We start from the raw sequence: 17,404 nt of genomic DNA, 5'->3' as shown, positions 1-17,404 counted from the left end.
AAGGACGGAGTTAGGATTGTATGTGTTGAGGATTTAGTGGTGGTTGTAAAGGGTATTGATTTTGAATATTATTGGAGAATTAACCAACTAATATGGCATTACTTTCCTTTCTTTACTCTGTATTAACAGTGTATAGTGAAACTATAAACATGTGATATATAATTGCATCCAATCACCCAACAGTAATTGCATTGGGAAGGACCACTACAATGGTTATATGGTGTGTTATTCTTCAAAATACGAGCTGCAACTCTATAATCCAATATGTATAGGAACAATTGTGGGGGGCCGGGGCCAGGGCAGGCCCTAAGGTGGCTCCGTCTTGCTAGATTTGTCTGCTGAGGTCCCATGCATATATAGAAATTTAGGCCCCTGTCTCTGGTTGATTAGAAAGAGAAGAAGCCATGAACCTCAATTATCTATCCTATACTTTCCTTGTACCATGCACCTTTATGCATAGAAAGTATGGCCTTTTAGCCCGTCACATCTGGTCTTACGCTCACACATGAATACAGATAGAAAGATAAGGGATATTATGCAACGGTTAAACATAGAAATGCTTATCTCAGTCAATGACGGAATTAGTAAATTTTAAACGGGTGGGTTAACTGAAGTTATTAGCTACAAATCTATGATCATTTTTTTAAATGTATTTACACATTAGTTCATAGCTCTATTGACTAATTTCCAATTTTTTTTTTTCTCTCTAGACACAAGTTATACTGGGGAAGGGAGAAATCCAACCTAGGTCAAGGGTAAATGATTTTAACCATTTGAGCTATAAAACCCTTGCAATTTCCAATAAGCTTTAGCATAAAACACATATTAATACAATTGGAAACCACATATTATCAAAATGAAAATATGTTCAACAACAAAATTGAAAAAGTACTTATTTTAATGTGTATTTTTATTAGTGTCATGCAACTAAATTCATAAAGAATTAAACTTTTTTGAACTCTGATAGGTTAATACATATTGGGCTATATTTAAAACAAGGCAAATATATAAGTTCGATTCTTTTTTTCCTAAAAATCTCCATGGGCTACAGCACTGATCTCAGCACTCGTTTGAGCAAGAACGAAACTAGAATTGTAAGGTTAGGAAGACCAACTACATGTTAAAGCTAATATATTTAAGTTATTTATGTATAATTTGTTGGAGGGGAGCCATTGACTAAAAACTAACAATGTTTCTTTAACTATTTACATCTCATATCACATCAGAATTAAGAATGACTATTTATCTAAACAATATCAAATGAGCAAAGAAAATTTGATCACCACAAATTTGAAGTTCATGAATAGGAAAGTTACATATTCTGAAAGACTGATAATGGGTCAAATCCTGGATACTGAAGCCTGGATAGTGGAGCTTGGCATCTTAAGCACCATAAAAAATGAGGGTACTTTCAAATTAAAAATAAATAAAAATATGGATACTTTATTAATAAGATTTTAGATACACAAATAAATTGCCCAGAGTCATTCGAGCTACAGTACGATGATAACATGAGAGGAACCCTTTTTGACGAATATGGGAGGTGACATGTTGATCAAAGTTGACAAACGAGCATCCAATCATTTAAATGTTCATCTTTATGCAAGCATGGCATGTTAGATGTTGGCCATCTGTTGCTTTCAGAATCCAACCCAATCAAACTTGGGTGTGTTTTAAATTTGATGATTTCATTCCTCCAACTTCTCAACTCAGTTTTTATGTATGTTCTCATCCTTTTGCCTCATACAATAGTTTCTTCTTGCTAAACTTGCACGTTAATTGATTGATACAATACGTTGGATAGTTATTCAATTTAATAATTCAAGTCATATCATTTATGAATTCATCAAATAACGTTTAAAATGTAAGTTTGATTTAATTGAAATAGTCCAATTTAAATTGAGCCGTCAAACGAATTTCCATGAAGTCAAAAATATTATTTTCATTAAATGTTCCCATTAAATACCAATCATATACAGTATCTATCGGTCGCACCAAAGCATTTGAAACTTCACAGGTTGAAACCAACTCTTGGCCCTTCTTAAAATCAATCAATATATGGAGCATGAATTTAAAGCTTAGCTCTTAGAACTAGATGCTGGCGGTTGATGGAATTGCTGATACATGGCTGCCATCATGCTGTACGCATCCATAGTCATGGGCTGAAAAGAATGTGCACATTTAGTAAAGAAGGTAATTAAGAATGCTCATTTAAAATCTGCTAATATAACATGCAAGATTGTTTGATAACACAACGTAACTTTATATACAAATATTCAAACTGTCCATATAGTATAGGCATAAGCGTACCTGTGATTGGCATGCAAGGAAGGCGGACAAGGGATCAGGCATTACTGTTGCTGAAGCAGACCTATCCCCACCGGAGCCATCCCATGAGGCCATGGGCATGAATGCAGCCGGGTGAAGAACCGGGGAGATGCCCGGGATGTTGGGGCGGACCATAGTGTTCATGTCCATTCCCATTCCCATTCCCATTCCCATGTTTCTTGGGGCTGCGGCCATCATGGACATTTGAAGTTGCTGTTGCATGGCCATTGGCAACATCATGGCTGGCATGTTCATTCTGCTTATCATTTGGATTTGTGCTTGCAAATTTTTCAAATACTCAATCACTTCGTCTAGCATTGAAGCTTTATCAGTCTGAAATAAAACGTTAAATGTCAAGCTCAAATGTTGCCCCCCCATGTTTCTAAATGTAGCTCACTTTATCTTGAGATAATACACTCAATTAACTTTTCCTAAAACCTACATCAACAAAATACAAAATATTCATTTCACATTCAATTTCGGATTTGTTTCAAAGTCAATCCAACGTTGATTAAATGTGAATCTCACAGTGACCTACGTTCAAAAATCGCGAGTGACAGTTACAGACTAGAAGAACAGGCACTGACTGAGACTGTAGGTACTATAAGTAGATCTTTTATCCTATTTTTGCACATCTTGGGTCTACAAGTTACAGACTATATGCGTAATATACAAAGGAAGTTACTGCTTATTTGGGACAAACACAATACAGAAGCATTAGGGCCTACCACTTGGGAAGATTTATGTGGAAGCAGGCAGTTGTCCCCATAGCGAACAACCTGCTGGCCAATTTTACCTGGTTGCAAAATGGATATGTGGACTAGGATCATCGAATTCACCAAAAACACCACAACCATGTAAATGCAAAATTCAATTTTTGGACCACATTTATGGCAATTGGCAGCCCTGCCTGCTTATCAATCAAACTCTTAAACCAAAGTACCTTGAAAGTGGCTTTTTATTTTGTCACTAGCCTTGAACATGCATCCTCCCTATGAATGAAGACAAACGGTGAAATCTTAAGTGATAATTGGTATCTTTTTTCTTTGGTTCAAAAGATGTGGAAGACGAGAACGGTACTACTCTTGTCGTGGGTGTGAGGGTAAATTAGTAGTTCATTAATTATACGTTCTTATATCATATATGAGTTACGATTAGAATAGGTTAAGGTTTTTATTCCTTACAATGAAACTATACATATGAATAAGTATTCGATATTTTTGAGATATTTTTTGGTTCGTAATATTATTCGATAGAACTAAAACAATAAAGATAGTGCACAAAACCCAAAAGTGGAACATCATACCTTACTGGAATTTGGGACCAGTTTCTGCAGCGTCTTCATCCTTTGGTTGATCTTATCTCTCCTTTTCTGAAGGAAAAAAAATCAAAGAACTTGATTATTAAGAAAAATTAATTGCGATATTACGAAACAACCCCCATCTCCCCAAATGATAATTTCTTTCCGAAGATGGTCAAATACTTTTGTTTCCTTGGACTGTTTTGATGCTATCTATCACCTACTTTATACTACCCAATCATTTGCTATGAGTTCTGTATCTCTCTCCTCATGGAAAATACAATTTTAAATAGGTGGTATTAAATTGTAAATTACGAATAAGACCACGTCTTTTCGTATAATACATTTGATTTCACAGTCCAACAAAATAACATGTTATGTTGCGTATAAAAGATGATCATATTATATGATTGAATTGGATGCAAAATCCACATAATTTGAATGAAGATGTATAACATACACGTTCAGATTGGTTATGAATAGCAGCAGCCCTACTCCTCTTTGTAGAAACTGAGGATTTTCCAGTACTTCGTTTCTTTCTGTCATCTTCATCTCCTGCCTCCCTCTTCAAAAATAACAAAACAACAAGTAATGATAAATAAACAAATAAAATAACTAAACAATCATCAGACGAATAAATACATTAACTTATTTCTTAAAATCATTGAAAATGTTTGTATTAATTAGCGGAGTAAAAGTAGGGAGAGTTTGCCTGTGGTCTACTGTGACAAACGGAGTCATGGTCGCTTGCCTTTGTACTGTCAAGTGTGACAGGGTGACTGTCCATCCCAAACGTTGCGCTACCGCTCACGCTCTGGGATCTGCTGCTCCACTCCGGTGTTTCGGGGACACGTGACAAACTCCCGTGTTTCCCTGAAAGCATGGTGTCGTCATCCTGGGTGGCGGCGCCTGTAGCGCCACTGCAGGACTCCACTCCAGTGGAACACCCAACCACGTCCGAGCCTGAAATCACAACAGGCATGGACATGGACTCCATCATATGACTACTTGAGTTATCGCTTTGGTTTCTGCAAGGAACCAAAGCGTCCATAGTCATAGTGGTGGAGGGCGTTACTTCTGTTGAACGAACAGCAGCAGCGCGATGGTGATCAAACCAGCTTACTAGTTCCCCATTAGAGCCGCCACCGGAAGAATCGAAGGGGGGTTTACTGGGAAGGGGCAAAGTAGAGGTGGCTTGGTTGACTATTGACTCGAGGGTGCCACTTGCCCGGGGCTTGTCCCAGGTGGTGTACTTCGCAGTGGTTAATGAGGGCTTCGCCGGCGGGCGCGGCAGACCTAAGCCGTGCATGGCTACCTGGCCGTTTTCCCATGTCAGCTCTGCTACTTCATAGTCCAACCTGCATATACATACAATTAATTTAAGTGCTTCACTTGGATAATTAATTAACCAAACCATGTACATATATAACAAGTAGAGAGAGAGAGAGAGAGAGAGAGAGAGAGATTGATTCATACATGGGGACATCAGCAGATGGAGTGGAAGAGCGAAGAGACAGCCTAGGAGCAGGTGGAGTAGAAATGTCATCAAGATCCCAGCTGGGAACACACTGGTTCATTTTGAGACCAAGAGACTTCACTTAATTTGAGTTTCTTGTGTTAATGTGTAGAGCAGAGAGAGAGAAGAAGGTAATATATTTCTTTCTTCTTCTTCTTCTTCAATTATTTTGTGTTAATTTGTGTGAAACAGGACCGGCTCCAAAGTGTTTGAGATTGAGAAAAAGGGGCAATGAGAAGTTGCTGAGAAAGAGAGAGAGAGAGAGAGAGAGAGAGTGAGAGAGATAGGGGCCGGGTCGTTTTTTTATGTCCCAGTGCTGGTGGCTAATAATAGCAATGGAAATTAAGGAAATGTCTGACACGCTTTATTGTATACTATCTGATATTAGGAGAAAATTACAGGTACCGAAAAGTTGTTGCAGCAATAAAAATAAAATAAAAAAATAAAAAAATAAAAAAGAAGAAGAGTTCATTCAAAACAAAAATCTTTGAGTTCGTACGTGTCAATGTGTGTGTGTGTGTTTGCATAGGAATGGTACATTGATTTTATTATAGGTGTCTGCAATGTAATAATGTAATGTGTAGATTAAATGATGGGAAGATGGGGACGTCTCTGGCTTGATTTGTACAATGAAGAATTACCACCTAAGACATGTTACAAATACATATATGCTCCATGATGCAAGACCGTAGGATGAGAAAGAGAGAGAGGTAGAGAGGCCTTCTTTTGTGTGCCAGTCGACCATCCATCTCACTTGCATTATCGGTTGATCGATAATCATAGTATCATCGTATATACGAAGAATTCTACAAGTCCTTATAGAAGTCCCGAATCTCCTTGTATTCCAAACACTACGTTGAGGAGTTAAGTGCGATATAAAGTAATATACATCATATTTCATCCACTTATAAATTTATACTATACGTACATATAATTTGCAAGTAATGGCATGTATTCGAAATTCAACTTAAATACCTAATAATAATTATGAGAGAGAGTGGGGTCATGAGGGTTTCCCATTACCAAGAGAAAGACAAAGGCAAATTAATGAAACTTTCTTCCCATCACAAACTGAACATGGAATAGATTATGTGGTAGAGAGAAAGAGAGAGAGAGAGAGGGATATATCAAGGGGTGAATTGTGGTGTGAAGTGAATTGAAGGCAGAGTTCTCAGCCTAACAAAAAACAAACAAACACGTAAGAAAGTTTATATTGGAAACTGCGCGTGGTGGGAAACTGGGTTTTTTGGTCAAGGGGCTGCCTAGTGAGTGAGTGAGTGATGTAAGGATTTGTACGTGGGTGATGTAGTGCTATTACAATGGATATTTTAGACACCTTCTTCTTCACCCACAGCTCATCGCCACGCAGCAGGCTTCTATTTAATTTCTTTGAAGAGTTAAGGTCCCAACCTCCGCCAAGATTTGACCGCCCCTTTTGTTTTGTGAGTTGCAATGTCACTGTTGTACGGCTAGAGAGACAAAGGGCGGGGTCTCATTAAAGTTTGTTCAAGGCTTTTCTCTTCAACGACCAATAAATCGACTCAATTCAATGACTCTAGATAGGGATTAGATCTGATCCTTAAATGAGAAAACGAGCACACTTAATTCGTTTGGTAAATGTTCCTGTAGAAATCTGTTCCAATCGGGTCGGTTCGAATCAGTTGGTAACCGACGATTTTCTTGGGTAGAAAAAAAATAAAACCATATATTTTTAGTATTGTAGTATTTTAGCTCTTACTATATATCGGAGGAAGTCTTAAGTTCAAATTTCAAGCGCCTTAAGCACGACACTAGTGCAACAAAGCTAGAGTGGGCTTTGGTCACCATATGCTTCTCTCACCAAAATCCATATCCAATGGGGCAACGGCCCGAACACAATACATGGACAAGTGTAACAAGTAGATGGGCTTATAATGGGCTTTGCATCCACTTCTACCGATAGCTTTTTGGTATCCATTTTGAGGTGGTGGTTGTATTTCATAACCGAAAAGAGGAAAAGAGGAAGTAGAGATCATGTAGAGAGAGAGAGAGAGAGAGAGAGAGAGGTTGACGTTTGATGCCTTAGAAATAGGTGTTGTATTGGCAGTTTGTTTACAAGATAGATATTGCTTTTGGGCAGATATCACGAGGAAAGATATAGCTTTTGGGATATCACGAGGGCACAATTTCAATCAAATAATAATCACTCACATTTCCAAGTCATTACTAACAAAATGTCAGCTGTTGGCATGATGAGCTGCAAAATGTCCAAACAATGACATTCTCAAATTAGGGTTCTTGTTACATTCTCATATATCTAGTTTGATTTTCTAGTTTTTCCCACACCAAATGTTGTTGACTGAATGTTACCATACCCAAAAATAAAAAAGTAGTTTTGACAAGTTTATGGGAAGTTGTATTTGAAGGGCTTCCAAATTGCCAATTTATTATTTAAATGATATTAATCCTTTATTGTTGAAGAATGCATACTTGTTTACCAAATACTTGTTATCAGTAGAAATAAATAATCATTACTATATTATATGGCAACAACTTTATATGAGAGTCACATTACAATTTGTAATTCAATACCTGAAAAATCATAAATTAAATTAATTCATATTATTGGATAATAGTCATGGGTGAGCCCAATAATAATATCAAAAAACTAAGTTGAATCTCTTATCAAAACTCGTATTAACACAAGCGATCACTAATTGAAATTGTAATTAAAACCCAACAAAAACACAACTCTTTTGAGTAATATCTCATAGATTTAGCATTCCAAAATTAGATGATCCTTTCCATATCCGATCATCAACCCTAAAATGCAATCCAACAACAATGATATAGGTTTCATTGCTCACTTTACTCTCTTCTTGATTACACCTGCAAAAGAAAAAAAGCACAAAAAGGAAAAAAGGAAAAATGCAATTATTATATTATTACGTGGAAATAAAGGGCAAAAGATAGCATGTTTATCCTTAAAAAAGTAATTTGAGGTGTACTTGTTTTTATTTAAGGTAGGACTTGGGAGTTTTGAGTTGTACTTTCCAAACACAGCCAAATTTTGTTACCCCTCACATGAGACAAACTTTTAATTTGTTTTCAAAATCGAATGATGCTCTCGTTATCGCCTCCGAATTATATGATGCCAAAGACTCATTTGTTGATCATTCCCAGCCCAAAACCAACAAGAAGATCGCAACTGATCCTCTACTAACTACTCCACTCGTTATAACTACATCCTCCAATGATCTCGTTCCACGTCATCAATACTTCGTTTTGGCTAATGAATTTCACCTCTAGTTTTAGTTAACCGTCGGTGGCGCTGCACTGGATAACAGAATCGTTTTTTCTTCCTCACTTACATTAACATTTCACACACACTTCATTTATCCAAAATCCAATCTTTTTTCCAGAATGTAGAGAGAGAAAGACAGAGAGAGAGATTGTGATTAACAAAAGATTAGATTTTTGCAAACCCTAACCCTAATTAGTGAGCTTTTTAAATTAATTTATTTGCTTTTATCCTTTTTCTTTGCTTTCTCTTGAGCTTCGATAAATGTCATATTCACCAGACAGAAAATCTGGTAGCCCAACAAAGTCACAAGTTCTGAAGAGGCCGAGGCCATTGAGTCTCCCAGACCAAGCTCTCAAGTATGTTATCATGAAGATGCAGCTTCAGAGCCACCACCACTACAGCTCTCTCTCTCCTTCAACTGCTTCACCTTCTCCTCACTCTGAGCCTGACCTCTCTTCTGGGTTCAATTCTCTTACCCTAGACCCTCCCGGACCAGATTCCACCTCCCTCTTATCCGATGAGCTTCTCCTCTCCATCTTCGCCAAGCTCCCAATTTCCCAGTACCTCCCCAACTCCCTTGTCTGCAAGCGCTGGCTGTACCTCCATGGCCGCTTGGTGCAATCTGTAAAGGTCTTTGATTGGGGGTTTTTGGACTCGGGTCGGGTCTTCGCCCGGTTCCCGAACCTCACTGAGTTTGATATCGTCCATGCTTGCATTCGGTCTCCGCGGAATTCGGGGATTCTTGTGACGAGGAAGGCTTTGACTGTTCATATCGACTCGCTTTTCAGCCCAAATGGGTTTATTGAGGAAAGTGATGTGTTGAAGAACAGTGTGGTGGATGATGGGCTCAGGTTGATTGCCAGTTCGTACCCGAATTTGCGCCGAATTGCGGTTATAGGTGCGAGTGAAAATGGGTTGTTGAGGATTGCTGAGGATTGTCAAACACTGCAGGAATTGGAGCTGCATTGTTGTGGAGACTTGGCATTGAAGGGAATTCGTGCGTGTAGGAACTTGCAGATTGTGAAATTGATTGCTTGCGTTGATGGGTTTTACAAGGCAGTGATTTCGGATATTGGGTTGACAATTTTAGCTCAGGGGTGTAGGAGGTTAGTGAAGCTTGAGCTTTGTGGGTGTGAAGGGAGCTATGATGGGATTAAGGCAATTGGGCAGTGTTGCCAAATGCTTGAGGAGTTGACTCTCAATGATCATAGGATGGATGGTGGGTGGTTGGCTTCTCTGCCCTTTTGTGGGAATTTGAAGACTTTGACGCTTCAGTCTTGCAAGGACATTGATTCGAGCCCCGGCCCTGATGAGCACTTGGGATTTTGTCCCACCATTGAGGAGTTGCATTTACGGCGGTGTCAAGTGAGGGATAAGCATGGTGTGAGAGCATTGTTCTTGGTGTGTGAGGCTGTTAGGGATATTGTTCTGCAGGATTGTTGGGGGTTGGAGGATGAAGTATTTGCATTTGCGAGTATTTGTAGGTACGATTTTTTTTTTTTCTTCCCCCATTTGTGCTTATCTCTTTTTGTTGTCTGAATCATTCATACCATGCAAACCTTTTAATTGATTTTAGATCTGTGGTCCATTTATCATTAGCTCTTCCAGTGAAAGATTGGATTGGAACTTGTGTGAATAATCTCTGCCTTTAAGGCTACAACTGCCTTGAAAAGGCAGGGCCATTTAAATCTGGGACTCCACTATCCTGTCCCACCTTTGTTGTGTTTACTGAATGCTTCTAATCCAGTCATCCAAGGCTAACTAAGTAATGTTATATAGATTTGAAATGTGAATAGTTTTCGGGAACGATGATCATGAAAATCAGACTTTACACTAAGTTTTTGTGGCCTCTATCTCCCATGGTATTTGATCCAGGCACTTGATCCTTGTAGAGTTCCAAATATCAGAATTTCTCAAATAGCTTCACTAAATTCCTTGTTTAGACCTATTTTTTATGATTTGAATAGATTCCTTGATAATTACATTTTATAATCTTAATCATAGGTAATGCACGGATTTTATGAGTTATTATGAATTGTCAACTCTAAAGTTTTAACGTGTGGTGAATTGTTACCTGTGAATTGGCCAAAACCCAATTAACTCTTAAGTTTTAAAGTTCTTCCATAAAACTTACACGGTTCTGAAGGTTGCACAATCAGGAGTCTGGTATCAAATATGTTTCTGAACTAAGAAAGTTCACGAGAATAAGGACAAAGTTTATGTCTGTTAATATGCCTCAACGTAATTAGGGTATAATTAACAGAATTCAGATATTCCTTCTCGTTTATCGAAGGAGTTGCCTAGTGTGTTGCAGTTTTTTTTTTTCTTTATCAAAGTCTGTGTTATTACTAACAAACTTGTAGTCGCTTCTCCATCCCAAACGACCTCTTTTCTCCTTATCTTTCTAAACTGCTTACCCAACTTGTTTCTCACCGTCCCAAGCACGTAGGATTGTCAATTGGATGAGCTGGTAAAGTAAACCCTGTGACTTTTACACAATCCTGAAACAAGAGGACACCAGCTAAACCATCATTCCAAAGAAAAGCCTTTGTTAGAATAGTCAACATTACATTGGCTGTAGAAGACTATAGCTCGAGATCAGTCTCAACTCAAATAAATCTCAGTCCAAAAGAAAATTGGAATTCACACTAAGCAGTCCAATTGAAAATACTACAAGCAGAAGACTCTTAAAAGTAGAATTCACAAAGATGTCATATGTCGTAGGTTTAATGAATATACTTTTTATTTGACCAGTTGGAGAACACTAATTTGCTATGATTACATAATTATGTGGTGTAATTCTTTTCCTACTACAAGTTATACTGCAATTATTTTGAATTTCCATAAAGAGACATAGCATACCTGGAAAACGAATCAATGTGGAATAAGTTTTTAGCGAAGTTGGTACTTGGAAATGCATCCGTCAGTGGCCCATGCATGGTTCCATGCATTACGCGGAAACATCAGAACTTTCTTCAGAAAACATCAGAGCTTTTCCCCATAAGATCCGAAGTCCTTCTTTCTTTTTGGGTTTATGAAAAGGAAAAGGAATCATTATGCACAAAGCTTTCATGATTTATCTGGACACCAGCTATATGTATGATTATCCATCATTCTTATGTTTGAGTCTGGTCTTCCAATCAATGGCTGCTTGAGTAGATATGTATAATGATTTGAGGCATTGTCTAGCATGAGATTAATGTTGAATAACACCTATTTGTTGATTTCAATTTTTACCCTTCATAATGGTTTTACCCTTTTTCTTGACATAGGAGGGTGAAGCTGATTTCTCTGCAAGGATGCTCATTGCTGACGACAGGAGGTCTGGAGTCGGTGCTCCTTTGTTGGAAAGAGCTTCAAAGGCTTAGAGTAGTATCATGTAACAATATAACAGACAGTGAAACAACTCCTGCCTTGGCAACCTTATTTTCCGTTCTGAAAGAGTTGACATGGCGACCAAATACCCGATCTCTCTTGTCATCAAGTCTTGCTGGGACTGGAGTGGGACTGAAAGGTGGCAGGTTTTTCAAGAGCTTAAAGCCTTAACTTCTTGATGGGAATCTTGACTTCGGTTGAATGAGCATCAAATCACTTGGCAGTTGTTCAGTGTTTGGATCAACGCACAAAATATATAGGTTGTAATCATCATATCTTATTTAGATGTCCATCATTATGATAACAGAGGATGGTTTGCTTCCTCGCTTACAGCAAGACTGCCGAAAGGAGTTTGTCATCATTAAAAGACATTCTAGTCCTCTCTCTCTCCCCACTTGTGTGTTGATAACCTGGATGTCCACAGCTCAGCATCAAGTTGTCATTGTGATTTAAGCCTAGTCCTGTTTCTTTAATGTTCAGCAAGGTTGGTCATGCTAATTTTGTCATATTAAGTAGCTGTACTAACTTGCTAGGAGTTAGAACAAGCAAAAACACGAGCACAGTTTATCTCCTCTTTCGACATCATTGATATGTAACGTGTTCTAGGAATGAAGTTATTTTTTCACAGAATGTAATGACATATTCTAGGAATGAAGCTCATTGTGGTTTCATGCAACTGCTATGGTGTTGTTGAATTTGTTTCGTCGCTATTACGTTAATGTCTCAACTGATTGGAGTTTTGAGTGTAGGTTCTTCGACAGCATCGCAAGTTTGTGAGATATTTTCATAAATTTTTATACTCTACAAGATATGTTGATGGATGAGGTACCATGAGTATTGATGGAAGTTCTTTAAAATTCTCGTAACTGTCCCTGTATTTTGCGATATGCATCTCAAATTTTTTTTAAATAGAACTCATGTTCTCATTTTATTTTAAATTAATTTTTCCTGGTGATTATTCTAATTTGGCTGATATCTATACAAATAAGTTGAGCAATCGAAAATTATTTAGTCATCCAAATTTGACAGAAATTACCATTTAAACTGAAAATGAAAATGAAAATATCCACACTTGTCTTCTCATGAAACGTCAGCAATTTTCCCAATCGGTCATCGTATTTGAAGGCTGTCTTGGACTTTTCCTCTTCAAAATTTATACGTAAATGTAAATAAAAAATATAAATATTTGAAATAAAATCAAAGCAGTGATATTTGGAACGACTGCATACGTCAGATTTGACGTGGCAGGAAACAATTGGTGGAGTAGGCGTGGAAGCGTCAAGCGGTCAAGCCACGTAGACAAAAGGAAACGACAACGCGTTTGCGTTACGTAATAAAACGGATTTTCAGCCCATCGGAGTCAAAAACCCTTCTCGGATCTTCAACCTTCGATACACGCCAGCATCTCAACTCGTTCTCTTCACCGAGTCGACTCAGGTCAGTTCTTCCCCTTCATCTTCTCTCCTTCGATTTGTTCGTGTAACCTTGCAGATCTACTGCATGCAATCTTCAGTTTCGTGTTTCTTTTTGGGTAATTCTGATTGCAGATCTTTTACTGCTTTTTTCGTGATTGTGTTATTGGATCTGATTTGTTTTGAAAAATCGAAACTTTTCGTTGCTCAATTGAGTATTAGGTTCTCTTAATTTCTGTATAATCATCTGAATTTTCTCTTTGTTTTCTGTATTTTTTGGTTGTTTGAAGTTGAACTCGACGGATTAGATGAACTGCGGTAGTGAATTTTCGTTTGGATTAATATTTTGTTTCTGCTAATATTCCTATTTTTCTTTCAAATTGCCCTATTCTGTGGATCTCTGCATGCATGTTATCATTTTGATACACAGATGGGTGCTTTTAGTCTAAACTGTAAATATGTAGAAATGGAGTTGATGGATTTTGATTACAAAAGTTTTTCAGCTATGAAACGGTTCTGCTAGTCTCTGAACCCCAATTACTGTTAATGCTATTCTATACGTTCTTGTTTGTTATTGTTTGGCCTTTAAGTTGGTTATGCTAATCATTCTGGTCAAATCTGTTTGGAATCAAATTCATTGAATTGGAGAACAAAAAGCTTTGATTTTGCATATGTTGGATCTATTTATAAAACTTTTTCTTTATGAGTTCTATTCTATATGTTCACGGAATTGTCAAAGCTCCATCTAGGTCTGTTCTTAAATAATGCCAAACTCCTCTCCTAGAAGCTTTTTTGTCCTCTCTTTTTTTCTCCCTATGTGTGTGGATTTGGTCGTTTATTTTTGTACCATAAAGGTTGGATTGAGGTTCTAAATGTCTGTTTTGGTGGTAACAGAAAATGGTTCTAGGCGGTGGAGCACCTGCCCCAAGGGGAAGTGCCGCAGCTACTGCGAGCATGCGAAGGAGGAGGACGACAAGTGGAGGTGCTTCAGGCGGTGCAGCAGGGACAATGCTCCAGTTTTACACTGATGATGCCCCGGGACTCAAGATCTCCCCGAATGTTGTTCTCATCATGAGCATTGGTTTCATTGCCTTTGTTGCCGTTCTTCATGTCATGGGTAAGCTCTATTTTGTGCGCAGAGAGGCTTAGAAGGAAGGTTGCTGTGCTAACAATAGGAAACAAGACTCAATATGGTGATTTATGAATGAACTTCGGTTTTATAAGCTTTCTTTGTAATATGCGAATGGTTGAAGCAGAGTTTTAGACATTTTTGGTTCAGTGTATTAGAACTAGAGCCTCCTTTACTTGAATGGAATTCTAGGCCCTCCTCCTCTTCTACAGTTTGATCAATTTTTTGTATGAATGCTGGCCATTGGATGGATTTTAGATAATGAGCACAATTTGATATCAATCGCTTGAATATAAAATGGACACGGTGCAAGACTTGGGACTCAAAATTCTTGTGTAAAATTTTGAGGCTGAGCAATCACTTGATGGTAAATCCACTGCACTGATTTGCAGAGGCTTTTGTGTGGGGGAAGTAAGATGAACTTTGAGAATGCGTACCCAAGTACTCCCCAACCCAGAAGGACCCCAGAAGGATGAAAATTGTGAGCTTCTTTACTTATTGGGGGATCGGGATTCTCTGCTTTTTCTCGGGTCTTTTCTGGTTGATGGAAAACTATGTGTCCGTGATGAGAGACAAATTCCAAATAGGGCAAATAGTTTGTGAGAAGCGGGGTTTGGTCCCAGCTCTCATACAAATACCAATCCTTGGTCTGCATCTATCCTTTTCAAAATTCCCCAATTCTCTCTGTTCGGACACACCAAAAACTTGATCGAATTGATAAAGAATTTAAACAAATTGATCGAAGCATGTTCATAGTGTAAGCAAAGCAAATCAAGCTATCAAAGACAAAGAAGCATAAAATAAAAAGTAAAGATGAAAACAAGCAACACAAAGAAAGAAAAGAAAGCAACAACCATTTACATGACGCGCAAACCTTAATAAGAGTAGCAATCGAGAAAAACATATCAAACCAAACCCTGAATTTGAAACAAAACTTTGCGAGACTCGAGCTGCTGTGACAAGATTCGAAGAAGATGATTAATATTATGAAATAGGAGGAAGCATAAGGGGTGGCAGTTTTTGATGAACTCCCTAGCAGATTGTTTCAAGAAAGAAAAAAAACCTGATTTTGTGGGTGTATTCTAAAACAAGTTCTTCGTTGGATCCGAACAAAACGCCGTTTTGGATTTTTGTTAACCACTTGAGCTACAAACCCTTTGCAATTTCTAATTAATTATAATTTTCAATATATTCTCTAAACATTAACGAACTCCTAAACCAAAATGCTTAACCTAAATAAAATCAAAACAAATGAGACAATGTAAAAGATAAAGACCTCTCACTACTACTAATTTTTAGAATAAACCATAGTAATTTATTGATAAAAACAAATACAAGTCAAAGCAACTATAGTCCCGAATATGTTTTACTTACCAAACTATTCAGACAGCATCCCCTCTTCAATATAGTCTTAATATCTGAATTTTCAATACAGTTATCATTTCCTTAATGGAATTTATTATTACCCATTCAATTTGCTTACCATCTAGGAAGAATTTGTACTAAATTTTTTTGTCACTTAAATAACTCAAATTTATATGTATATCAAAAATAATTTTTTTTTAAATTTCTTTCTTAATTATTGAACACTTCCTATAAACTATTCATAATTATTATGAATAAATAAAATAATAAACTTTTATGGTATTCATAATATACATTTATATTGCAAGTATCTAGTGACTTTACTAATCTTTATAGTTAACATGCAATTCACGGTTAATTTTATATAATACATCATTATTTTCCATTGAATGTGTTGATACATATCCAAAAACCTGGGGTTTATTTTTCTTCTATCATTTATAGTAATCATTTAAATAGTTTGTTTGGTGAGATTAAATATCATTGAAAGGAGAATTAATTCACCTGAGACCAAAGAAGAGATGATTAAAATGTATAAATATTCACAAAGATATCATAGCTCAAGAGGTGAAGATCATTTGTCCCCGTAACTAAGGTCTTGTGTGTTCAGCTATCTCTCTTATTCAATCCCATAACTAAGGTCTTGTGTGTTCAGCTATCTCTCTTATTCAATATCGCTTGCATCAAAGAGAAAAAGATGGATAAAAAAATCCAACAAATTAACAAAACCAAATCTTAAGACATTAAGGACAAATCTACATAATTCTCGAACAGATACCAACTTCCCATAGAGGTCGCTTGCCATAAAAGAAGTTTCTATAAGGGCAGGCGACTAAAACCATATAAAAGCGCTTTATGAAGAAGACAGCTTATCAATTCCTAATGGTCAATAACCCAAATAGGAACCACAGACTGGAATAATTCTCTCTTCCCCATCAACCTCCTCCTCCTCTCTCTTACTGTGACAGCCAATAGCAGTAAAAACTAGGCCACATTTCAAGAACCAAGAGACTCCAAGAAAATGATGTCCCAAACAAGAAAAAACCCAAGTTTCTCCAAAACCGACAGCATGAGGACGAAACCCAGCATGAGGACGAAACCCAGCATGATGAATCCCAAGGGGGCTGCTACGAAGTCGTCGGAGTTGAATAAAAACGATGACACTCGTTCCTTATCAGCCAGAACCTTCAAAAACTCAAAGGCAACTTGGAGCATGAACCCTCTCATGGATGCTTTGCCACGATCTCCACCACCAGGTTGTAGCAGTGGCCCACTTAGCAGCTCTGCAACTTTTTGCACTTTCAAGGCAGATAGTTTCTACTCTGACCTGCCCACTACTGAGCCTTCCACTCCAAGAACCCAGGTATATTATATACACAATATATATATATGTGTGTGTGTGTTCTCTTAATTTCAAGATATTATAGCCCTTTTGATATTCTTCTACAATGGCTTTATGCGCTTATCTCTGATAATTTCATTGGTATTATGGATCATGGGAATTGAGAATTTTGCATGTGTAGCTTAGGTTTCATTTTAAATTTTCTAGAACGATTATTTCACTTCTCTGGCTCTGGGGAAGTGATCTACATTACCTGTTATGGTAGTGGTACATTGTCGATATTTTGTCAATATTAACAAATTTCAACAGATCATAATAGAGATCAAATATCGATGAGTCCTGATATTTTCACCA

General features: G+C 37.4%; 3 protein-coding genes across 4 annotated transcripts; 2 read left to right on the top strand and 1 right to left on the bottom strand.

Moving 5' to 3' along the window:
* LOC18784605 (transcription factor UNE10) lies at positions 1,917–5,620 on the bottom strand. Its single transcript, XM_007217930.2, has 6 exons — positions 5,105–5,620; positions 4,341–4,986; positions 4,089–4,193; positions 3,635–3,700; positions 2,311–2,661; positions 1,917–2,162 (listed from the first exon to the last, which is right to left on the bottom strand). The coding sequence occupies exons 1-6, from the start codon at positions 5,203–5,205 to the stop codon at positions 2,079–2,081; spliced, it is 1,353 nt and encodes a 450-aa protein (XP_007217992.1). The 5' UTR covers positions 5,206–5,620; the 3' UTR covers positions 1,917–2,078.
* Positions 8,529–12,548, top strand: LOC18787043 (F-box protein At5g51370). The gene is made up of 2 exons (XM_007217919.2): positions 8,529–9,911; positions 11,700–12,548. Exons 1-2 carry the CDS (start codon positions 8,689–8,691, stop codon positions 11,971–11,973), a joined length of 1,497 nt encoding a protein of 498 aa, XP_007217981.2. The 5' UTR covers positions 8,529–8,688; the 3' UTR covers positions 11,974–12,548.
* LOC18786266 (protein transport protein Sec61 subunit beta) lies at positions 13,122–14,625 on the top strand. 2 transcript variants are annotated; one of them, XM_007220440.2, is made up of 2 exons: positions 13,122–13,239; positions 14,109–14,625. In XM_007220440.2, the coding sequence occupies exon 2, from the start codon at positions 14,112–14,114 to the stop codon at positions 14,361–14,363; it is 252 nt and encodes an 83-aa protein (XP_007220502.1). In that variant the 5' UTR covers positions 13,122–13,239; positions 14,109–14,111; the 3' UTR covers positions 14,364–14,625. The 2 variants fall into 2 exon arrangements, with proteins under 2 accessions (XP_007220502.1, XP_020414193.1); XM_020558604.1 differs by lacking the exon at positions 13,122–13,239 and adding an exon at positions 13,247–13,333.

Source organism: Prunus persica, chromosome G2 (genome assembly GCF_000346465.2).
Source record: "Prunus persica cultivar Lovell chromosome G2, Prunus_persica_NCBIv2, whole genome shotgun sequence".
Taxonomy (NCBI): domain Eukaryota; kingdom Viridiplantae; phylum Streptophyta; class Magnoliopsida; order Rosales; family Rosaceae; genus Prunus; species Prunus persica.
The sequence above is the reverse complement of the archived record's forward strand: the minus strand, read 5'-3'. Positions and strand labels throughout refer to the sequence as shown.

Coding starts and splice junctions, on each gene's coding strand:
- LOC18784605 (XM_007217930.2), bottom strand. CDS start 5,205: ATGAACCAGTGTGTTCCCAGCTGGGATCTTGATGACATTTCTACTCCA. Junction 4,194..4,340: donor TTTGTCACAGTAGACCACAG/GCAAACTCTCCC, acceptor TTATTTTTGAAG/AGGGAGGCAGGAGATGAAGA. Junction 2,163..2,310: donor TCCTTGCATGCCAATCACAG/GTACGCTTATGC, acceptor CATTCTTTTCAG/CCCATGACTATGGATGCGTA.
- LOC18787043 (XM_007217919.2), top strand. CDS start 8,689: ATGTCATATTCACCAGACAGAAAATCTGGTAGCCCAACAAAGTCACAA. Junction 9,912..11,699: donor GCATTTGCGAGTATTTGTAG/GTACGATTTTTT, acceptor TTCTTGACATAG/GAGGGTGAAGCTGATTTCTC.
- LOC18786266 (XM_007220440.2), top strand. CDS start 14,112: ATGGTTCTAGGCGGTGGAGCACCTGCCCCAAGGGGAAGTGCCGCAGCT.